General features: G+C 46.8%; 1 protein-coding gene across 1 annotated transcript in view; it reads right to left on the bottom strand.

Moving 5' to 3' along the window:
- SEL1L3 (SEL1L family member 3) overlaps positions 1 to 16,883 on the bottom strand; it is a 116,398-nt gene extending 99,515 nt beyond the window's left edge. The window contains 4 exon segments of the mRNA XM_031664828.1: positions 652 to 762; positions 765 to 913; positions 15,992 to 16,347; positions 16,599 to 16,883. Coding sequence (XP_031520688.1) covers positions 652 to 762; positions 765 to 913; positions 15,992 to 16,347; positions 16,599 to 16,763 — 781 coding nt within the window. The 5' untranslated portion in view covers positions 16,764 to 16,883.
- Between the last annotated feature and the right edge of the window lie 1,205 nt (positions 16,884 to 18,088).

Genomic DNA, 18,088 nt, shown 5'->3' with positions numbered 1-18,088 from the left:
ATAAAAACACTCTTGCTTAAAATAATAGGTACGGACATAGTGTCTCTCATGCTCAAAATTTCCAGCACTCTGGGGAGGCAGAGGCAGATCACCTGAGGTTGGGGAGTTTGAGTGACTCAGCCCACACATGATGAAACTCTTCTATACTAAAAGTACACAAATTCAGCTTTTCCTGTCATGGTGCTGGGCGCCTGTAATCCCAGCCATCTAGGAGGCTTTGAGGTGCAGAGAATTTGAACTCAGTATGGAGGGTCAGAAAAAGGCTGAGCGAGATCTCGCCACTGCACTCCAGCCTGGGCAAAAAAAAGGAAATTCTCTGAAGGGCTTCATGGGAATGGAAGATTTTTCCAAGTAATTCTGCAACAGCAAAATGCTCCTTTCCAGCTTAAAGCAGATCTAACCCTCTCAAAGTCCATCTTCCTCAGCTCCTTTGTTCTGCTGTTTCATCTTTGGTCCTGCTCTCTACTAATCTTTCTCCTCTCTTCCCATTTTAATTTTTCTCCTTTCATTCTTTCAGACTTCAAAGTTGGCACCAATGTGTCCTCCATTTCTCCCCTGCATCCCCATCACTAATAGAAGAATTTTCTCCTGCCGCTCGGGACGTATGCAGGTGGCTATCTCAAGTGAGGTTTCTAGCAAGAGATGACCTACCATTTTCCAGAGCACACTGTGGAATCCTGTTTGCCTGAAGGTTCCAAATATAACCCATGTTCCACTCATGGCACACTTGATGATCTTTGAAAGGGCGTTCAAAAGGCGGATGGTCTGCAGGAGGGTATAATTCTTTGCTACAGCATGGAGCAAGTTTTCCTCCCATTTAACATTCCAGTCTCCGCCACTGTATTTGTGAGTAATCCAGGCGCGTACTATCACTGCAGATACAGAGATGGAATGTCTGATGAAATAATCATCTCTCAAAAGTTCCCAAGTAACGCTTTAAATTCTACATGTAATTTATTTGTGTCCTGCTGGTGTGAAGATGTTTCTCATTCTTCCACCTTTTTGGTATTAATGGAATGCTATTTGAACCTCGGATGAAAACAACTGCTTCCTTAAATTGATAACATTAAGCAACTGAGAGGAGCATAAATATCAACTGAGATCAGTAGAGACGCTATTAACATTTCCCTTCCAAAGATGTAAAATAAATTGAAGTCTTGTAAGCCACGCCTGTCTAGCTTCTTTGGTATCACTGATGCTCGCTGTAAAGCCCGTCACTCCAAAGACGCGTACAACATCTCCTGAAAAAGAAAGAGCAAGTAATACAGAAAGTTTAAAAATCCTCATCATAACAGATACGTGAATCATTATTTTCCTGGGATAAAAAATATCAGTCTCCATAAAGCAATGAATGAATGCAGGAGATAAAGATGTCAAAACCACTACTGAAGAATTGGGGAAAAACCAACACACAAATACAATGGAAGATGAGGTCACATTAAACTCTCTCCCCAGACCCAGTAACATCTGCGGACTGCACCGTGAATACGCATCTACGTGGCAATAATTCCAGAGTTGGTTTTCAAAGGCAGAAGCTGGTTCACAACAAACCCAATAGCAATGGAATCTGCCTTAGAATAGGTACCAGAGACAACAAATACAGAAGCTCTAGACATTTCTAAATCCATTGTCCGACTTTGGCGGTGGGTCCGATAGTAATTAAGTCAAAGGGTGGCGCAGAGCGCAGCGCACCCTCAAGGAACATAATATGGATGCCAAATTCCCTGGCCCCTTTTCCCATGTTTAGCTGGTGCGCCTCCGCATAATATATGGACAGGCAAGAGGCTCCCATTGCCCCTGGCCAATACCCAGCAAGCCCAGACGCATGGCCACGGTTCAATTTTTCACCATGACTTTATGCTATGGTGCACCTTCGGGCAGCATCGAAATTGAACGTTTGTCATCTGGTCGCGAAATCGAGGCGTTAGTTCTATACGAGGTGCTGATATACGGGTCGCTAAGAGCCTCCCCAAATATGACTTCGGTGGATCGTATCCAAAATATCGATAGAAAAAAGGTCACTTGGACTCATCAGTCCCATTAGGTGGCTATATTATAAAACATACACACAATACACAGAAAATACGTAAGTGTTGGTGAAGATGTGGAGAATCTGGAACCCTTAGGCACTCTTAGTGAGAACGTAAAATGGTGCAGCTACTTGCGGAAAAAGCCGATAGCAGCCTCGGCCAAATTAAACATACAGAATGGACGGCATGATTGCGTCTGTGGCATGGCGACTCCAAGGCCTGTAATCCCAGAACTTTGGGAGGCTGAGGTGGGTGGATCACCTGAGGTCAGGAGTCTGGAGACTCAGCCTGGTAAACATGATGAAACCCTGTCTCTACTAATAATACAAAAACTGCGCCAGGTGTGGTGGGTGCCACTCCGTAATCCATAAAACGCCATGGAGGAACTTGTTTTGAAGCTGAGGTGGATAACAGGAGCTCAAGATCACGCCCCACTGCACTCTTAGCCTGGGGAACAGAGCCGAGACTGCATCCCAAAAAGAATTCATGATAAGGATCAGATCCAGCAACTCCCACTCCTGGATATTTTTTTTTTGATGACCCCAATCTCTTATCTCGAGTCTCTTTCAAGGTCACCAGGCTGGAGTGCAGTGGCCGGATCTCAGCTCCCTGCAAGCTCCACCTCCCGGTCTACGCCATTCTCCTGCCCCAGCCTCCCCTGTAGCTGGGACTACAGGCTTCCGCCACCTCCCAGGCTAGTTTTTGTGCATTTTTAGTAGAGACGGGTGCCCACTGGGGTGTCAGCCAGGACGGTCTCATCTCCTGACCTCGATCCGCCTGGCCCGCTCCTCTTAAAGTGCTGGGACTGCACGAGCCACTGTGGCTCCGCCTTAGCACCCCAGAAATTCTAAAGCAAAGACTTGAAGAGATATTTGTACACTCATGTTCATAACGGCATTACTCACACTAGCCAAAAAAGCAATTCCTAAGGTCCACCCAATGAGATGAAATCGGGCAGAAAAAAATGGTATATACGTGGGATGGAATATTATTCAGCCCATAGAAGGGAATGAAATTCTGATATATGCTGTAAAATGGATGAACTTTGAGGACATGATGCTAAGTAAAACAAGCTAGACACAAAAGAAATGTGGGATATTATAATGATCCACCTACATGGAAGTGCCCAGGAGAAATGTAAACTCACAGAGAGAGAAGGTATAGCCAGAGGCTACTTGTGGGTCTGGAAGGGAAGAGGAGATTGAGGAGTTAGGATGTAATGGTCTGTAGGATTCAGTTTGGGACAGAGGAACATGGAGATAGGAAAGTGGAAAAGCGGAGCAAAGCCAACAATGGGAATGCCCCACACTGCTGAACTATATACACTTACAAATGATTAAAATGGTATATTTTAATGCATGTACATGCACACCACCTAAAAGAAAAAATAATTTGGTCTCCTCTGAGGAAAGAAATAAAAACTCCTTTTTTTCAATTCTGACTTAGAACTGTAGGAGAGGGAAAGATGGACAAGACATGAAATTTGGTATCAGGGAATCGTGTCTATAAATAATGGCAATACAGGCAAAACGTGGTCAGTGTTCCCACCAAACTGTAAACAAGCCCAAGGGTGCATAGCACTGGGAGAGAATAATTTAACTGGAAGGTCTGGGATAGGCTTTATGGAGGAAATGGTATCTCAGTTGGGCTTTGAGGGATGAAGGCAAGTTCTCTGGGTAGGAGATGCTGCAAAGGCACTGCAAGGGTGGAACAGCATGGGTTTACAAGAGGGGCAGGGGAATGCAGGTATACTTAGGGAATAGAAAGTAGTTATGTGAACACGCAGGTATGAGGTTGAAAGAGTAGAGTCAGCCCCGAGAACACTCGAGTCCCAGCCTGGCTGAATGCAACTTTTATCTCTACTGATACAGCAAGAATCAACAAAGGTCTCTGTACAAGGGGGTGGTGTCTCCCTTTTAAAGCAACTGATAGTCAATGTCAATTAGAAACAAGGCTAACAACTATTACAAATGAGCAAATCAATGAAGAATCAATATCATATAAAATGCTCATCCACAGTAAGTAATGCATAAATGCAAACTGAAACTGGCACTTGAGATACTCATTTACCTACTAGATTTGCAAAGATCAAAAAGTCAGATAACGCATTGTACTGACCAGAGTGTAGGAAGCATGCCCTCCTTATGTAATGGTTGGCGCAGCAACTCTAACTCCATGAGGCCAACCGCTAATACCTACTAAATTATAATGTGACTCTACCCTCCGTGTTCAACAATTCTAGGAGCTTGTAGTCCTACAAATACACTCAAAGTTGTGCAAATGATGTCTGTGTAGATTTTCACTTCAGTACAGTTTGTAATTGCAGGACATGGGGTGGTTTTAACAACTACTGCAGGGAGCTGGTTAAATAAAAATAGTACATCCACTGTAGAGTACTACACAGCTATTAAAAGGAAGAAGCTCTCACGTACAGATAACGGAATGATCTCAAAGCTGGCTCTTTGTGTCTGTTTGTCTAGTTTTGTTTGTTTTTGAATTTTCAGGTTTTTTTTGAGATGGAGTCTCACTCTGTCACCCAGGCTGGAGTGCAATGACACAATCTCGGTTCACTGCAACCTCTGCCTCCCGGGTTCAAGTGATTCTCCTGCCTCAGCCTCCCCGGGCGGCTGGGATTACAGACACCTGCCACTACACCTGGCTAATTTTTGTATTTCTCTTTAGTAGGAGATGGGGTTTCACCTGCCAGGCTGGTCTCAAATTCTCTCTAGACTCTCGCAATCCACCCATCTCGGCCTCCCAAAGTGCTGATTACAGGGCGGTTTCACGCGCCCAGCCCTCCAGGTTTTGAAATTCCAGGTTTGCTGTAATGTAATTCACACCACACAATTCACACATTGAAAGTGTAACTTGTAATGTTTTCTAGTAGATTTATAGAGTTAGTCAACAATCAATCATTACAACAATCAATTTTCAAACATTTCATTGCCCCAAAATGAAACCCAGTACCCACTGGCAGTCACTTCCCATTTTTTGACGCTTCTTGCACAGATCCAGAAACAATTACTCTGGATTACAACATACACACACACCACACATACATATATATGTACATGTGCATATTCACTTGAATATACATATCACTGGTTGCTTACACAGAGAAGAATGAGGTGACCAGGAGACAGAATAAGAGAGAGAGATGCTGGGCCAAAGGTGGCTCAATACTGTAATCCCATACCTCTTGGGAGGCTGGCGGTGGATCACGAGGTCAGAGATCGTGAGACCATCCTGGCTACCATAGTGAAACCTCTACCTCTACTTTTTAAAATACAAAAATTAGCTGGGCATGGTGGTGGGCTCTGTGGTCCCAGCTTACTCAGGAGGCTGAGGCAGGAGGAATGGCATGAACCCGAGGTGGGGTTTCTGCAGTGAGCCAAGATTACAATGACTGCACTCGCCCATGACAGAGCAAGACTGGCCCCAAAAAAAGAGGAGGAGAGAGAGAGATGCATTGTATATCCTTCCCTAACTTTGAATCTGTACTGCTACATTTTTTTTTGGCGCAGGTGAGGAGAAAGCAACTGTCCTAAAAGGTCAAAGTGGGCTAGGCGTGGTGGCTCACGCCTGTAATTCCCAGCACTGGGAGGCTGAGGTGGGTGGGTCTACAAAGTCAAGAGATCGAGACCATCCTGGCAATGGTGAAACCCCTGCCTACAAAAAATATAAATATTAGCCGGGCGGTGGCATATGTCTGTAGTCCCAGCTTACTCGGGAGGCTGAGGCAGGAGAATCGCTTGAACTCCGGAGAGGCAGAGCTTGCAGTGAGCTTCTGCTACTCACGCCACTGCATCCAGCCCAGGAAAGAGTAAGTAAGACTCTGTCTCAAAAAAAAGGGTTCACAGTGGAAACTGTATCTTCTGCAAATGGCAGAGAGAATAGGAGAAGGGCTGGCAATTCCTTTTGACCAGTCATGGGAAACCTGTGGGAAGTGATATATAAAGAAGGGGGCACAGTGCAAACTGTCCGTGCCACCCCCCCAGGAGAGGTTTAATTGTTTTATGTTCTCGTTCATACTGCCAGATTACCGGGAGGAAACACATATAAAAACCATCTCATAATTAGAAGCAGAGAACGTTACAATGGATGAGTCTGGTGACAAGCCAGTCTACTCTCTTATTCTGCAGATAAGAAAATGACAATCAAGAGGTGACATTCTCCAACACCACACAGCTGGTGGGTTAGCAAAGGCAAGCCCAGAAACCTGGCTCCTCTTCTAGCCGCCCCCCACTCCCACCTTCCTCACGCCATAGCAAATGATATCAGTGGTGACTAATGGTCACCATTCCATGGCCGCCTGAAAACTCTAGGCTAAATTCTGCTTCCACATGAATAGGGATGCACCCAGCATTTGTCCATGAACACTGGTTTATTCATTCAGCCAGATGTGCCAAGATGTCGCCCCTATCCTCAAGATGCAAATCACAGTGTTAAGTCCACAACAGAGTTTCACCCAAGGCCAGAGATCACTGGTGCTGGTGGAAACCGAATCAGCCGATGGGTGACCAACACGCCTTATTCCAAATCAATGCCCCAAATGTTTGCCTCACTAATCCCACAAATGAGTCAAATGTCAAATAAGACATTTGCTTATTTTGTGAGACAAAAGGCAGCCCAGCGCCCAGGACATGCAGAGGTGTATTAAATATCACACTTTCTTTTTTTCCAAAGAATGACTTGAAACCTCTTCCTTGTACACCTTAAAAACTCACCCAGGCTCAGCTCTCCCACTATGATATTTTTCTGAGTGGGGATGGATGGTGTCAGATTTTTAATGCTGATGGATGCTAGGACCTCCAGTGAAAACCTCTTTTAAATAGAATGCTGGGGGAAAGGCCATTTGATTTTACTAGAAAAGTGCAGTTCATAATAACCATGTTCATTATTTTACATCTCACTGCTAAAAGTGCACCAGTCCACTTTTCTTTATTAATTAGTGCAGCACCCTGAGCATGGTTTCAGTTTTGTTTGATGGTCCATGCTTATAACATTGTGGATAATGGAGGTATATACAAGCCGGGTGCTATGGCTCATGCTGGTAATCCCAGTGCTTTGGGAGGCCAAGGCAGGAAGATCACTTGAGCCTCAAAATTCAAGTTTACAGTGAGCTATGACAGTGCCAATGCACTCCAGCCTGGGCAATAGAGTAAGGCCTTGTCCCTCCAAAAATAAAAATAAAAATAAGAAGGCATATACACATTTCACCACGTACTCTCCACAGAGCCGTCCCTTCAAATTCTGTTTCCAAAAAACTCTCCATATACTCATTTGAAGATTATTTCATTTTCACCTGTTTCAAAGTCTCAGGTACAGTAAAAGTTACCTCAAGGTATACAGGTGCTATATATATGTTATTCAACATGGTAGTCACAGGTCATATTAAGCACTTGTAATGTGGCTGGTCTGATTTGAGATGTGCTGTAAGTGTAAAATATACATTGAATTTCAAAGCCTTCGTATAAAAAAAAAAGGGCTGCAAAATACCTCATTAATAATTTTTATATTAATTATACGTTGACAATATTTGGACACACTGAATTAAATAAAATATATTAATATTCATTATGCCTGCTCTCCTTACTTTTTTATTTTTATTTTTTTTGAGATGAAGTCTCGCCCTCCCATCCAGGCTGGACTACAATGGGGCAATCTTGGCTCACTGCAACCTCTGCCTCCCGGGTTCTAGCGATTCTCCTGCCTCAGTCTCCTGAGCAGCTGAGATCACAGGCATGTGCCACCATGTCCGGCTAATTTTTGTATTTTTAGTAGAGACAGGGCTTTGCCATGTTGGCCAGGCTGGTCTGGAACTCGTGACCTCAGGTGATCCACGTGCCTCGGCCTCCCAAAGTGTTAGGATTACAGGCGTGAGCCACTGTGCCCGGCCTCTCTTTACTTTTTTAACATAGCTACTAGAGAATTTAAAATTATATATGTGGCTTGAAATTTGTGGTTCATATTGTATTTCTACTGGATAGTGCTATTCTAAATTTGAGGTCAGTTGAATTTCTTGGTTAAAAAAAAAAAAAAAAAAAACCAGATGGTAAATATTTTAGGTTTTGCAGGGACACTTTGAAACAGCCATAGGGACAACACATAACTGAATGAGTATGGCCATGGTCCCATACAACTTTGGTTACAGAAACAGGCGGCTGACTGGACAGGCCCACAGGCCTATAGTTTGCCAACTTCTTTTCTAAATTATCAAGCTTTTTTTTTTTTTTGAGACTGAGTCTCGCTCTGTCACCCAGGCTTGAGTGCAGTGGCACAATCTCAGCTTACTGCAACCTCTGCCTCCCAGGTTCAAGTGATTCTCGTACCTCAGCCTCCCAAGTACCTGGGACTACGGGCGCGCACCACCATGCCCGGGTAATTTTTGTATTTTTAGTAGAGACCGAGTTCCACCATGTTGGCCAGACTGGTCTCGAACTTCTGACCTCAGGGGATCCATCCACCTCGGCCTCCCAAAGTGCTGGGATTACAGCATGAGCCACAGTGCCCAGCCAATTATCAAGCTATTATCCCAGATAGAGTTTTGAAGAACAAAAGGTGACAGAAGATATGCTTTGTTAGGAGTTGTCATATAGGAGAAACGGGGTGAATAGCCCAACAGGGCATCATTTTATATGTGTGTAGTTGATGGGACTTGATTCTGTATTTTTCTAAGGTTCCCTGGTGGAGAGTGTTGACATTTTGCTCTTGTTTCTTTCAGAAAAGGTCTAAGTCAGAGGATAACATGAAATTAATCTAGGCAAAGAGATCAGATTTCAAGGACTGAGATGGATTGTTTGACAAGTAGGAGAAGCTTGAATGACAGCTGGAGTACAAGAGAAGAGAAACTTCGGGGTGGGGCAATATTTCCTTAAGTTAATGAGGGTATGTTGGCCCCAAAGAGGGCCTCAAAATCACCCTACGTGGCTTGTGCAGAACATGGTCTAAACCTTTCAAGAAGGTGCTTTGAGGCACCTATGCAATGAAGGAAGCTGGCATCCAGTGGCTTGTAGCAGACCCCGTGGGCAGCTGATTCACCACGAGTCGTGGCTACCTCTGCTATGCACAAAACCAACACTGATTAGCAACACATCACACTCTAAATATTGATTAAGCTGAAGTTGACTTCCTGGCTCAAGTCATGTGTGTGGTTATAAGCTGTTTCCTGCCAGGAAAATAAGGCAATTAACTTGAAGAGTTCCAGCTACAGGCATGACACGTGTCCAGCCTTCATAGGTATTTTCACATGCCAGGTTGCATTAATACAAGCTGAAAATTTATCTGCATATTCCTTTGTTTAGAAATTATGAGTTCAGAGTCTATGTCATTGTTATGTTTCCAGCTTCTAAGATAGAGTCTGACACACAATAAGAATTTGGTAAGTGTTTCTTGCTGAAATAAAGCACTGGGGCTGGGCGCGGTGGCTCATGCCTGTAATCTCAGTACTCTGGGAGGCTGAGGGGGGTGGATAACCTGAGGTCAGGAGTTTGAGACCAGCTTGGTCAACACGGTGAAACCCTGTCTCTGCTAAAAATACAAAACAAAATTAGCCAGGCGTGGTGGCAGGCACCTGTAATCCCAGCTACTCAGGAAGCTAAAGCAGGAGAATAACTTGAAACCGGGAGGCAGAGGTGGCAGTGAGACGAGATTGCGCCACCGCACTCCAGCCTGGGCAACAGAGCGAGATTCCATCTCAGGGAAAAAAAAAGCACTGGGTGTGGGCATTTCTGCCAGATGCCTCAGTGGCCCTGGGGGCACTTGCATATAAACCAAATGACTTGATCAGTTTTGAGTCCCCACTGCCTTCTTCTTATACTCTAAGTTCTCTTGTAAGGGGTCCCCATCGTTTCTCTGTTTTTCTCCCAGCCTCGTTAATTCCTTCCAAATAGCCTTTACCCTTTGGCATCTTATTGGTCCCTGGGGGTCAGGGCTTAGCTGGTGAACTGTGAGGTCAGGGAAGGTGGCACCTTGGCACCCACCTTATCCATTTGGGGCAAACTGCTCCCAGCTATTTTGTCCCTCTAGACCTTTCTGACAGCTGCCCTACATTCTAGAACCGTTTCCATTTCTCCACACCAAAAATACAAATTAATTTTTTAAGATTTCTCATCCCTCGACCCTCTGCTGAGTTCCTGTTTATCTGGCAAGTTCGCCCATGTCACTGTGATAATGAAAAAACACTGAGGTAATGTCACGTATCTGTATTTCTATGCCGGCTTTGCGGAGATAATGCCTTAAAAGCACAGTCTAAATGCACCACAACTCTAAGAAAGATATTTGGGGTGAAGGGGGGCATCTGTGTCCCTCAGATTATGCTGTTTAGGCAGCTACAATAGATGTTCCACCTTGAAAGCAACATACTGATCCATTTTGCACACAACGGAGCTGGGCCCTGAAAGATGCTTGAGACCTCAAACATGTTTATACCAGATGTGAGCCCTCATCAAAGTCAAATTTGACAATGTCATGCGCAGGCACAAAACATAGATTCTCTTATTTCTGTGTAAATGTGCATGTATTGTAAAATTTTTTTTAAAAAAGAAAGAAATGGGCCAGTTAATGTGTGTTCATGATAGAAGACCCCAAATAGGAGATCTAAATGCATTGAATTCTGCCTGGGAATCCAGAAACAGATGAATTTATGTATCTTCTGGATGGAAAACAAAACTATCAATATGACCTAAACTTCTTTTAGGATGACTGCATTTGATTCCTTTAAGCAAAATCAATAAGAAGAGATGCTGTTCACATCACCCTCCCTTGTTCCAAAGAGCTGAGGAAACTTGGCTTTGTTCTCCATCTGGTCTCCACTTGGTATTTAAGGAAGGGACAGAGAGATTGGGAAACTTTAAGTCGTTCACATCTTGCTACGAGTTCATTGGCACGTACACGTGTCTGTGGGTGGGTACGATAAGAAAACAATAACTGTTTTTCTCATTCCTGACCATTCTGCCCCATTCTTTTCCTAAGAAAACTGTGGCTCAGGAGGGCTTCCTCTTCAAACTGGCTGGATCACATTTTCCCTAGGTCAAAAAGGTAAGCAAGCGTCTTGCCTTAAAGCGCCTATGTTTGTAATTTTTGCCTACCAGATATAAGCAAAAATTCTGTTTAAGTCAACAAAGCATGCAATTAAGCAAAATGGAAGATGATGTCAATACAAACTTCAAAATCAGCATGTGCTTAGGGAAGCATTTCCCAGTTGAGTATTGTTGCTTCCTAAGCCTGAGAGCTGGCCAGAGCCACACCATCACAATCATGATCAATAATCCTGGTTGTGTAAGATTCTCCCCCAAACTATTTAATATGCTGTTTCTTCCCAGCTCACATCACACCAAGCTACCTAAAGTTGGTTTGCTCTTATTTCATTGAGTACCTACTGTGTACTGGGCACTGGGATGGGTGTGTTAAACCTTTTTTCTCTCTGGCTTCTAACTTCCTCCTCTCACATGGGACCTCATAGACTTCTCCCTTCTAACCCAATCCTCACAAAAGCCCACAGGGGGAGACAGCATCCCCACTGACATAGCTGAGGCAATGGAATGCCTTCAGAGAGGGTAAGTAACTTGCCCAAGGTCAAGCAGCTACCAAAAAGCAGAACCAAAATTCAAATCCACATCAGCTGACTCCAAAGTCAGTGACGGTGTGCCTCTTGTCTTCTAACAACACCCAAAGATGATGCCCTCAACTCACACCCTTGCCTTTACACACCTGTCACCGCCTTCTGGCTACAGGGTTGGGGAATCTCACGACTTTCCTTATTCTCATCTTAAAAGTGTTGGAGTTAAAATGCCACCATGCTGCCATGCCTTGGGTTTGAAGAAGATAGATATTGCCTTAACCACAAACACACAAACGCCAGACTCAGCCAGTTCCCCAGTATAACTAAGCCCTTCTCCAGGTAGAGATGGGAAACAAGGCCTGCCAAGGCTGAATCCCATCAACCATTCCTCACGGGCTGCACATGCCTCCTGCCCCTTGACTCCTTTCTCAGGGGAATGGCATGAGCCAATAAACAAGGTAACTGAATTCACTTTAGGCTATTTACGGCCTACTCCAGTCTATCCGTCTTCCCAGAGAATTGCCTGGGTTATTCTCTCCTACCTGTCCTCTAGCTCTGACACTTTTGCCAACAGGCAGCCAGAAGAAATAGAAGGCAAGAGGCCAACACCACGGCTTGGGAAATTTTAGCAGCTCTGGTCAGGATGAATATGGAAGCTATTGGTTGATGTGAGGTTTGGGGATGATCTCTGTTTTCAAATATTCATCATCCCTCTCCCTCAGGCTGGATAATTGCAGATCTCTTTACCTCGTTTTGATCTTCTTATGCCCTGTGTTGCACACATAGTGAGGGGTTAATGAATACTCTTAGATGGATGACCGAGGGTATGTGGTCACTTACAGAGAATCCTGTACAAGGCTCTGTCACAGCCACCGTCTGCTAACTGTCCCACATGTGTCTGTGTTGTTTTTTGTTGTTGTTGTTTGTGTTTCCTTTTGAGACAGAGTCTCGCTCTGTCTCCACGCTGGAGCGCAGCGGCGTGATCTCGGCTCACTGTAACCTCTGCCTCCCAGGTTCAAGCGATTCTCCTGTCTCAGCCTCCCGAGTAGCTGGGATTACAGGTGCACACTACCGCACCCAGCTAGTTTTTGTATTTTTAGTAGAGATGGGGTTTCACCATGTTGGCCAGGATGGTCTCAATCTCCTGACCTTGTGATCCACCTGCCTCGGCCTCCCAAATTGCTGGGATTACAGGCATGAGCCACCACACCCGGCCTCTGTGCTGTTAATGTCCTCTTACTTCTTTGTCCTCAATCTGATTGTCTAACAAGTGCAGATATCCACTCTGAACATTTCATCTCGACAGCTGACATCAATACTGGCCATCCTGAGATTTATCTTTTCATATGAGAAAATATTATACACTGGAGACCAGAGCTTAGAATGGACAAAATTGTCTTCTAGAAGTGCCATTATAGGCAGCTGGGGCAGCCTCAGGCTGGTTCTAGCCAAGCTGGAAGAAGGTAAGAGTTAATGGTGTAAGAAAATAGCAAGAGGGCCCGTTGGGCAGGGAAAGTTCTGCGTGGAGCACAGTACTCAGCACCCGCGACCTCAGTGGAAGCAATTTCATTATCCTTTGCTTTCGAGGCCCTCTCCCTCTCTGAGGAGGCTCTCTGCGTCTTGACCTTTGGTGACCTCAGAATTTTCTGGCAGCCACTGGAACCAGGGATCATCTTTTCAGAAATCTGTTTGGCATCGTTCCGTGACTTATCTTTCAGCCCTCATCACCATTATTCATGCTTTGGCAGTATCCTAGCTACAGACACAGTACTCTTCTTGAGCTGATACTGAAGGTTACTCCATCCCAGCCGACGGAGAAGGAAGGCGCCCACTCCTCAGGACCCTGACTCCAGGAAGCATGCTCCCTGTGAGGGCAGGTGCTTAAAGGCATCTATTCAGAAGCTGATCTCAACCTCCAGCCCTTGTGAACAGGCAAATAGGTGACGATAACACAAAACAGGAACTGGTCCCCAAATCACAGGCAATTTGGCTTTGGAATGCATTCCAAGGCACATTTGCTGTACACTTGTATGCACATTCATCCAAACTCAAATGCTAAACTCCACCAGCTGCCTCTGGACTACATAAAAACCCCAAACCTTTATCTCTTCATTAACGATGGCAAATATTTTCTGGCTTTACCTTTCTTCCCCACTTTAACATCCTGCTTCTATTCTGTGGCCTGCGCTTCCTGCTTTGTATATTTTAGATTACTTTAGACATGACCTCACATCCTGGCCAATTGCACAGTAGCTGCTAATTGCTAGAGCTTTGCTAATGGCCTGTACATCGATGAAGAATGAGTTACAAGCAGCAAAATCCAGAAGACAATAAGCTAGTGTGGATTAGAGCTGGGGCTCTGGAGGGAGACAGACTCGGGTTTCAAGCTCAGACTGTGTGGCCTGGGGCAACTAACTTAACCTCTCTGAATCTCTGTTATCTCGTCTAAATGGATATTATAATAGCTCCTACCTCACAGGGTTGTTGCTAAAATAAATACTGGATAATGCCTATAAACGACTTAGCACAATGCAAGCTATTGTTATTACCATGTAGGCTTTCAAATTATGAAGAGCTTTCTTCCTCTAGAGTCTGCATATTCCTGAGATCCTGCCGAGCTATGCTGATCCATCTCTACCCTGCACCTGCCCAGCCCCATTCCCCTGACCAACCACCTCCTCCAGGTAGCATTCCTTGATTGAGCAAAATGCACACAATTATGCATTTGCATTTTCTCTCTATTGTTTTATGTTTTTCAAGGGTTTCATATGGGTATTTACATTTTCCCCAATTCACACACCAAGCTTCTCCAAGATCAAGAAGCCTTACCTTCAGTAGTATCTCAGGTAGTACAAACCCAAGAGCAACATCCCTAGTAAACAGCCAGATCTTCAGAACCAAATGTGGAGACTACCTTTTAAGTCGGCCTTTTGCGTCCTTTGCAAAATGGCTCTCTTGTTTATCAAAGTCTCTTTTGTACAGTAAGCGTATCAGAAGTTCATCTGAAGGAAGTATACAGAGGCAGGAAGCACTGACATTTCCCCCCACCATGAGGTCCCCAAATCCATTCCTTCCCCATCTGCCAAGACATTCATCCATGCTCTAGTTATTTTCTACATCACAGTATTTTCTAAAATTACTCTTTCTGGAGCCCTTCCTCACCCCTTCACTATCTCACTTGAGTCTATCCATGGCATCATTTTTCCCCCTGTTCTCTTAATCCCTCTTGGTGCACACAGAACTTTCACATGAGCGATATTTGCTCCATCATCATCCGTCTCTATTCGCAGAGCCCACTTAGGCCCTCAGGCTTTGCTCTCCGGACTCTGACTTCCTGAACTGTGGTGAAGTAGTCCCCCTCCTTGCCAGGTCTTGAGATGTCCATGTGGAACTTTCCGGCCCGGCCCATTTGTACATGAATGTTTCACGCAACACTCTACAACATCACTTCTGCTTCTATGGGTAGCCAGCAGGGCCCTGTGTACAGGCATCATCTGTTTAAACTGAAATCTTGACATTTGTCATGGCAGTTTTATTTATGATCCTGTGTGCTGTAACCTTGTGGCATAAATATTAAATAATAATATCTCTTGGGTTAAAAAAAAATCATTCATGTTAACTGACAACTTCTTATGAAAATATGAAGTAAGCCCAACCACACAATTTGGTATTGGCTCATTTTGAAGTATGAGTAAAAGCACGGATTGCTCAACAGGTAGATGCACAGGCAGAATTATAATTTCCATTTTTACACCTTCTTGCTTCAAGAAATGAAACATTCAAGAAGTAAAAAACGTTAAAAGAAACGGGCTGGGTGGCAAATTTCTTCAGAATCAAGTTCTAATTCCTGCCAGTATCTCCTAAGTAGTTTTTAGCTTCCAAAAAGGAAGACGCCAAATAATGACAATGCCACATAAGTGAAATGAATTCCGGACAATGACACTGCTCATTTTTTTTTTTTTTTTTTTTTTTGGCATTCTGTGAATTTCCTATTACATCAGTTTCATGATTCAGCATTTTCCATTTCATTTATTTACAGTAATATATGGCGAGATAACCCAAGGTTTCTGCAGGATTTTGGAACATAAGGTACGCTGGGCAGGAAGGGTGTCGCCTTCTGTAAATTTACTATTGTTTAGGAGAACTCAAAACAGAAGCAAGTAAGCCATCAAAGGAACTGAGAAAATTTCTCCCCACCTTGTTCTGAGGGCTCTCAACTACTCTGGTATTTAAAATAAATTGGTTTTGAAAAATAGGTTACTGCCCTTTAGTTGATGACTAAAACAAAAGCCAAGAAGTGTGCAAATTGCAAACTGACATGCATGAGCCAAACATATTCTCTGAAATGACAATGTTCAAGACGCAGCTAAAGTCACCACTCTGGCGGTAAGCGTGTTACAGAGAACTAGATTTCTTTCCGGCATCCGCAACTTGGCTGGAGTGACCAAGGAGGAGTTGAAGAGCGCTGGAGATGCGAGGTGCGTTGGCAGAAAACCGTCCGGGCCGGGAGGACCCGGTGGAAACCAAAAGGAGGGTCGAGGCGGGTGGCGGGCGCCGAGAGAAAGAGGCGAAGTTGGGCACGGGAAGGAAAGGAGCTGAGAGTAGATTGAGAGGGAAGCCCAGAGGGGGGGGGGGGTGGGGGGGGGGGGGGTGCTGGAGACCGCGCGCGGCGAGGCGGAGAGCGAACTCCCGGCGGCGAGGCTCTCGGGTGGAGTCCAGGACAAGAAGGAGTCTCGAGGGGAACCCGACCCGGGTCTAGAGAGAGTCCGGGAGGGAGAGGAATGGGCACGAACGAGAGAGCAGCGCGGCAAGTCCGGTCCACGCGCCCCTCTCCACGCCCGGGGTACCCATCCCAGGTGCCGGGAGCGCCCGGGGCGCAGCGGCTAGGAAGAGAGAAAACTAGCAGCGGCGTCCCCGCCCCGCGTGGCGGGTGTCCCCGGCCGCCCCCACCCGCGTCCCCGGGGCCCCGCGCGGAGAGGAGGACCCGGGCAGGGTCCGGCGCTCACCAGGTAGCAGAGGAGGAGCAGCGTGCAGGCAGGGCGGCCGCCGAGGCCCGGGGGGACGCCGCCACTCGGGGGGGCCATGGCTGCGGCCCGGGGGCAGACCGCGGGCGGCGGGGGTTGCTGCTGCTGCTGCCTCGGCCACCCAAGCCCCGCGCCGCGCCGCTGCATGGCGAGGCCGCCCGGATCCGGGCCGGAACAGGTCACCTGGTGCAGGGACCGGCCCCCGCCCGAGGCGCCACCTTCCCGCCCGCCCCCGGCCGGGCCGGCCGCCGCGCGCGGGGCCACCTGCCACCACCTCCGGACCCGCCGCCGCCGCCGCCACTGCCGCTCCCGCCGTCGCCGCCCCCGCAGCCCCAGCCGAGCGCCGGCTCCTCCCCGCCTCCCAGTCCCCGTCCCCTCCCTCCCCCCTGCCCCCTCTCTTTTTCACTTTCTCCTTTTCCTCCCTTTCCTCTTTCTCCCTTCCCATCCTCTTCCTCGCTCCCGCATTCTCTTTCTCCCACCCACCCTTTTGCTGGTCGCACAGCCCAGTTCCCGCCCGTGCAATGGGTTTTTGTGTGGTTGCTTTTTTGGCCGGGGCGCCATTCCCGCAGGGCGCAGAGCGAGTGTGCCCCCTGGAGTTGTGCTGCGCAGCTGCCCGGCTCCCAGGCCTTCAGGATGGATTTTGACCCCTGCCAACCTCCACCTGTCCACCTGCGGGGTTGGGACCGCCTCCTTCCTGGCACGTTTGCAGCCCGGCTGCGCCCCACCCTGCCGGCTGGTTCGAGGCACGTTCTGGATGTTTCCCGAGGGTTTTGTGTGGTGCCGCCGCCGCCGCCACCACTGCGCTCTTTGTTTTAATTGTCCAGAGTATTGGCACCCAGGACGGGTTTGTATTTGATTTGCATCCCTGTGCTCCAGCTTCCACTTTGGACAGAAAAGAAAATGAATTAATTAGGTCAATACAGTAATACTGGAGCCCCAAATAAAAGGGGTGAGGCCCTAGAAGTGCGCAAACAGCTTTTTAAAAAACCAGGACACATCCTCGGCCTTGGGGACGCAGGTTGAGACTGGCTGCTCGCCTACCCGGGTTCTGCGGCCTGGCGGAGAGGGACCGCCGGCCGGCGGGACCACCAGCTTGCCGCCGGCTTTGGCGTTCAGGGAAGCGCTTGGCTGTGTCTAGCGGCTCCGACAACTATCTGGGCCCGCAGCTGCTGCTCTGAAACAGTTAATCCACCTTCCAAAGTTCGCAGAAGCTTTCCTTTGGCACTGGTAGATTTGTGCGGATTGGAACAATAGCCTGGGAGCCTGAGAGGCCACAGCCCTTTCCCTGTGCCACGAGCATAGGTCAAGTCACAACAGACGTCGGGGAGAGGCTAGTGGTGAGACGGGGTGCCCAGGGTGGTTTGACGGGCGTGGGCATCCCCTGTGCCTGGATGTACCCTCAGCTGCTCAGTACAGGCCTGGTCATACCGGGCATGGCGGCTCCTCAGCTGTCATCCACTTTTTTTTTAGGT

The sequence above is a fragment of the Papio anubis genome, chromosome 3 (assembly GCF_008728515.1).
Source record: "Papio anubis isolate 15944 chromosome 3, Panubis1.0, whole genome shotgun sequence".
NCBI lineage: Eukaryota > Metazoa > Chordata > Mammalia > Primates > Cercopithecidae > Papio > Papio anubis.
The sequence above is the reverse complement of the archived record's forward strand: the minus strand, read 5'-3'. Positions and strand labels throughout refer to the sequence as shown.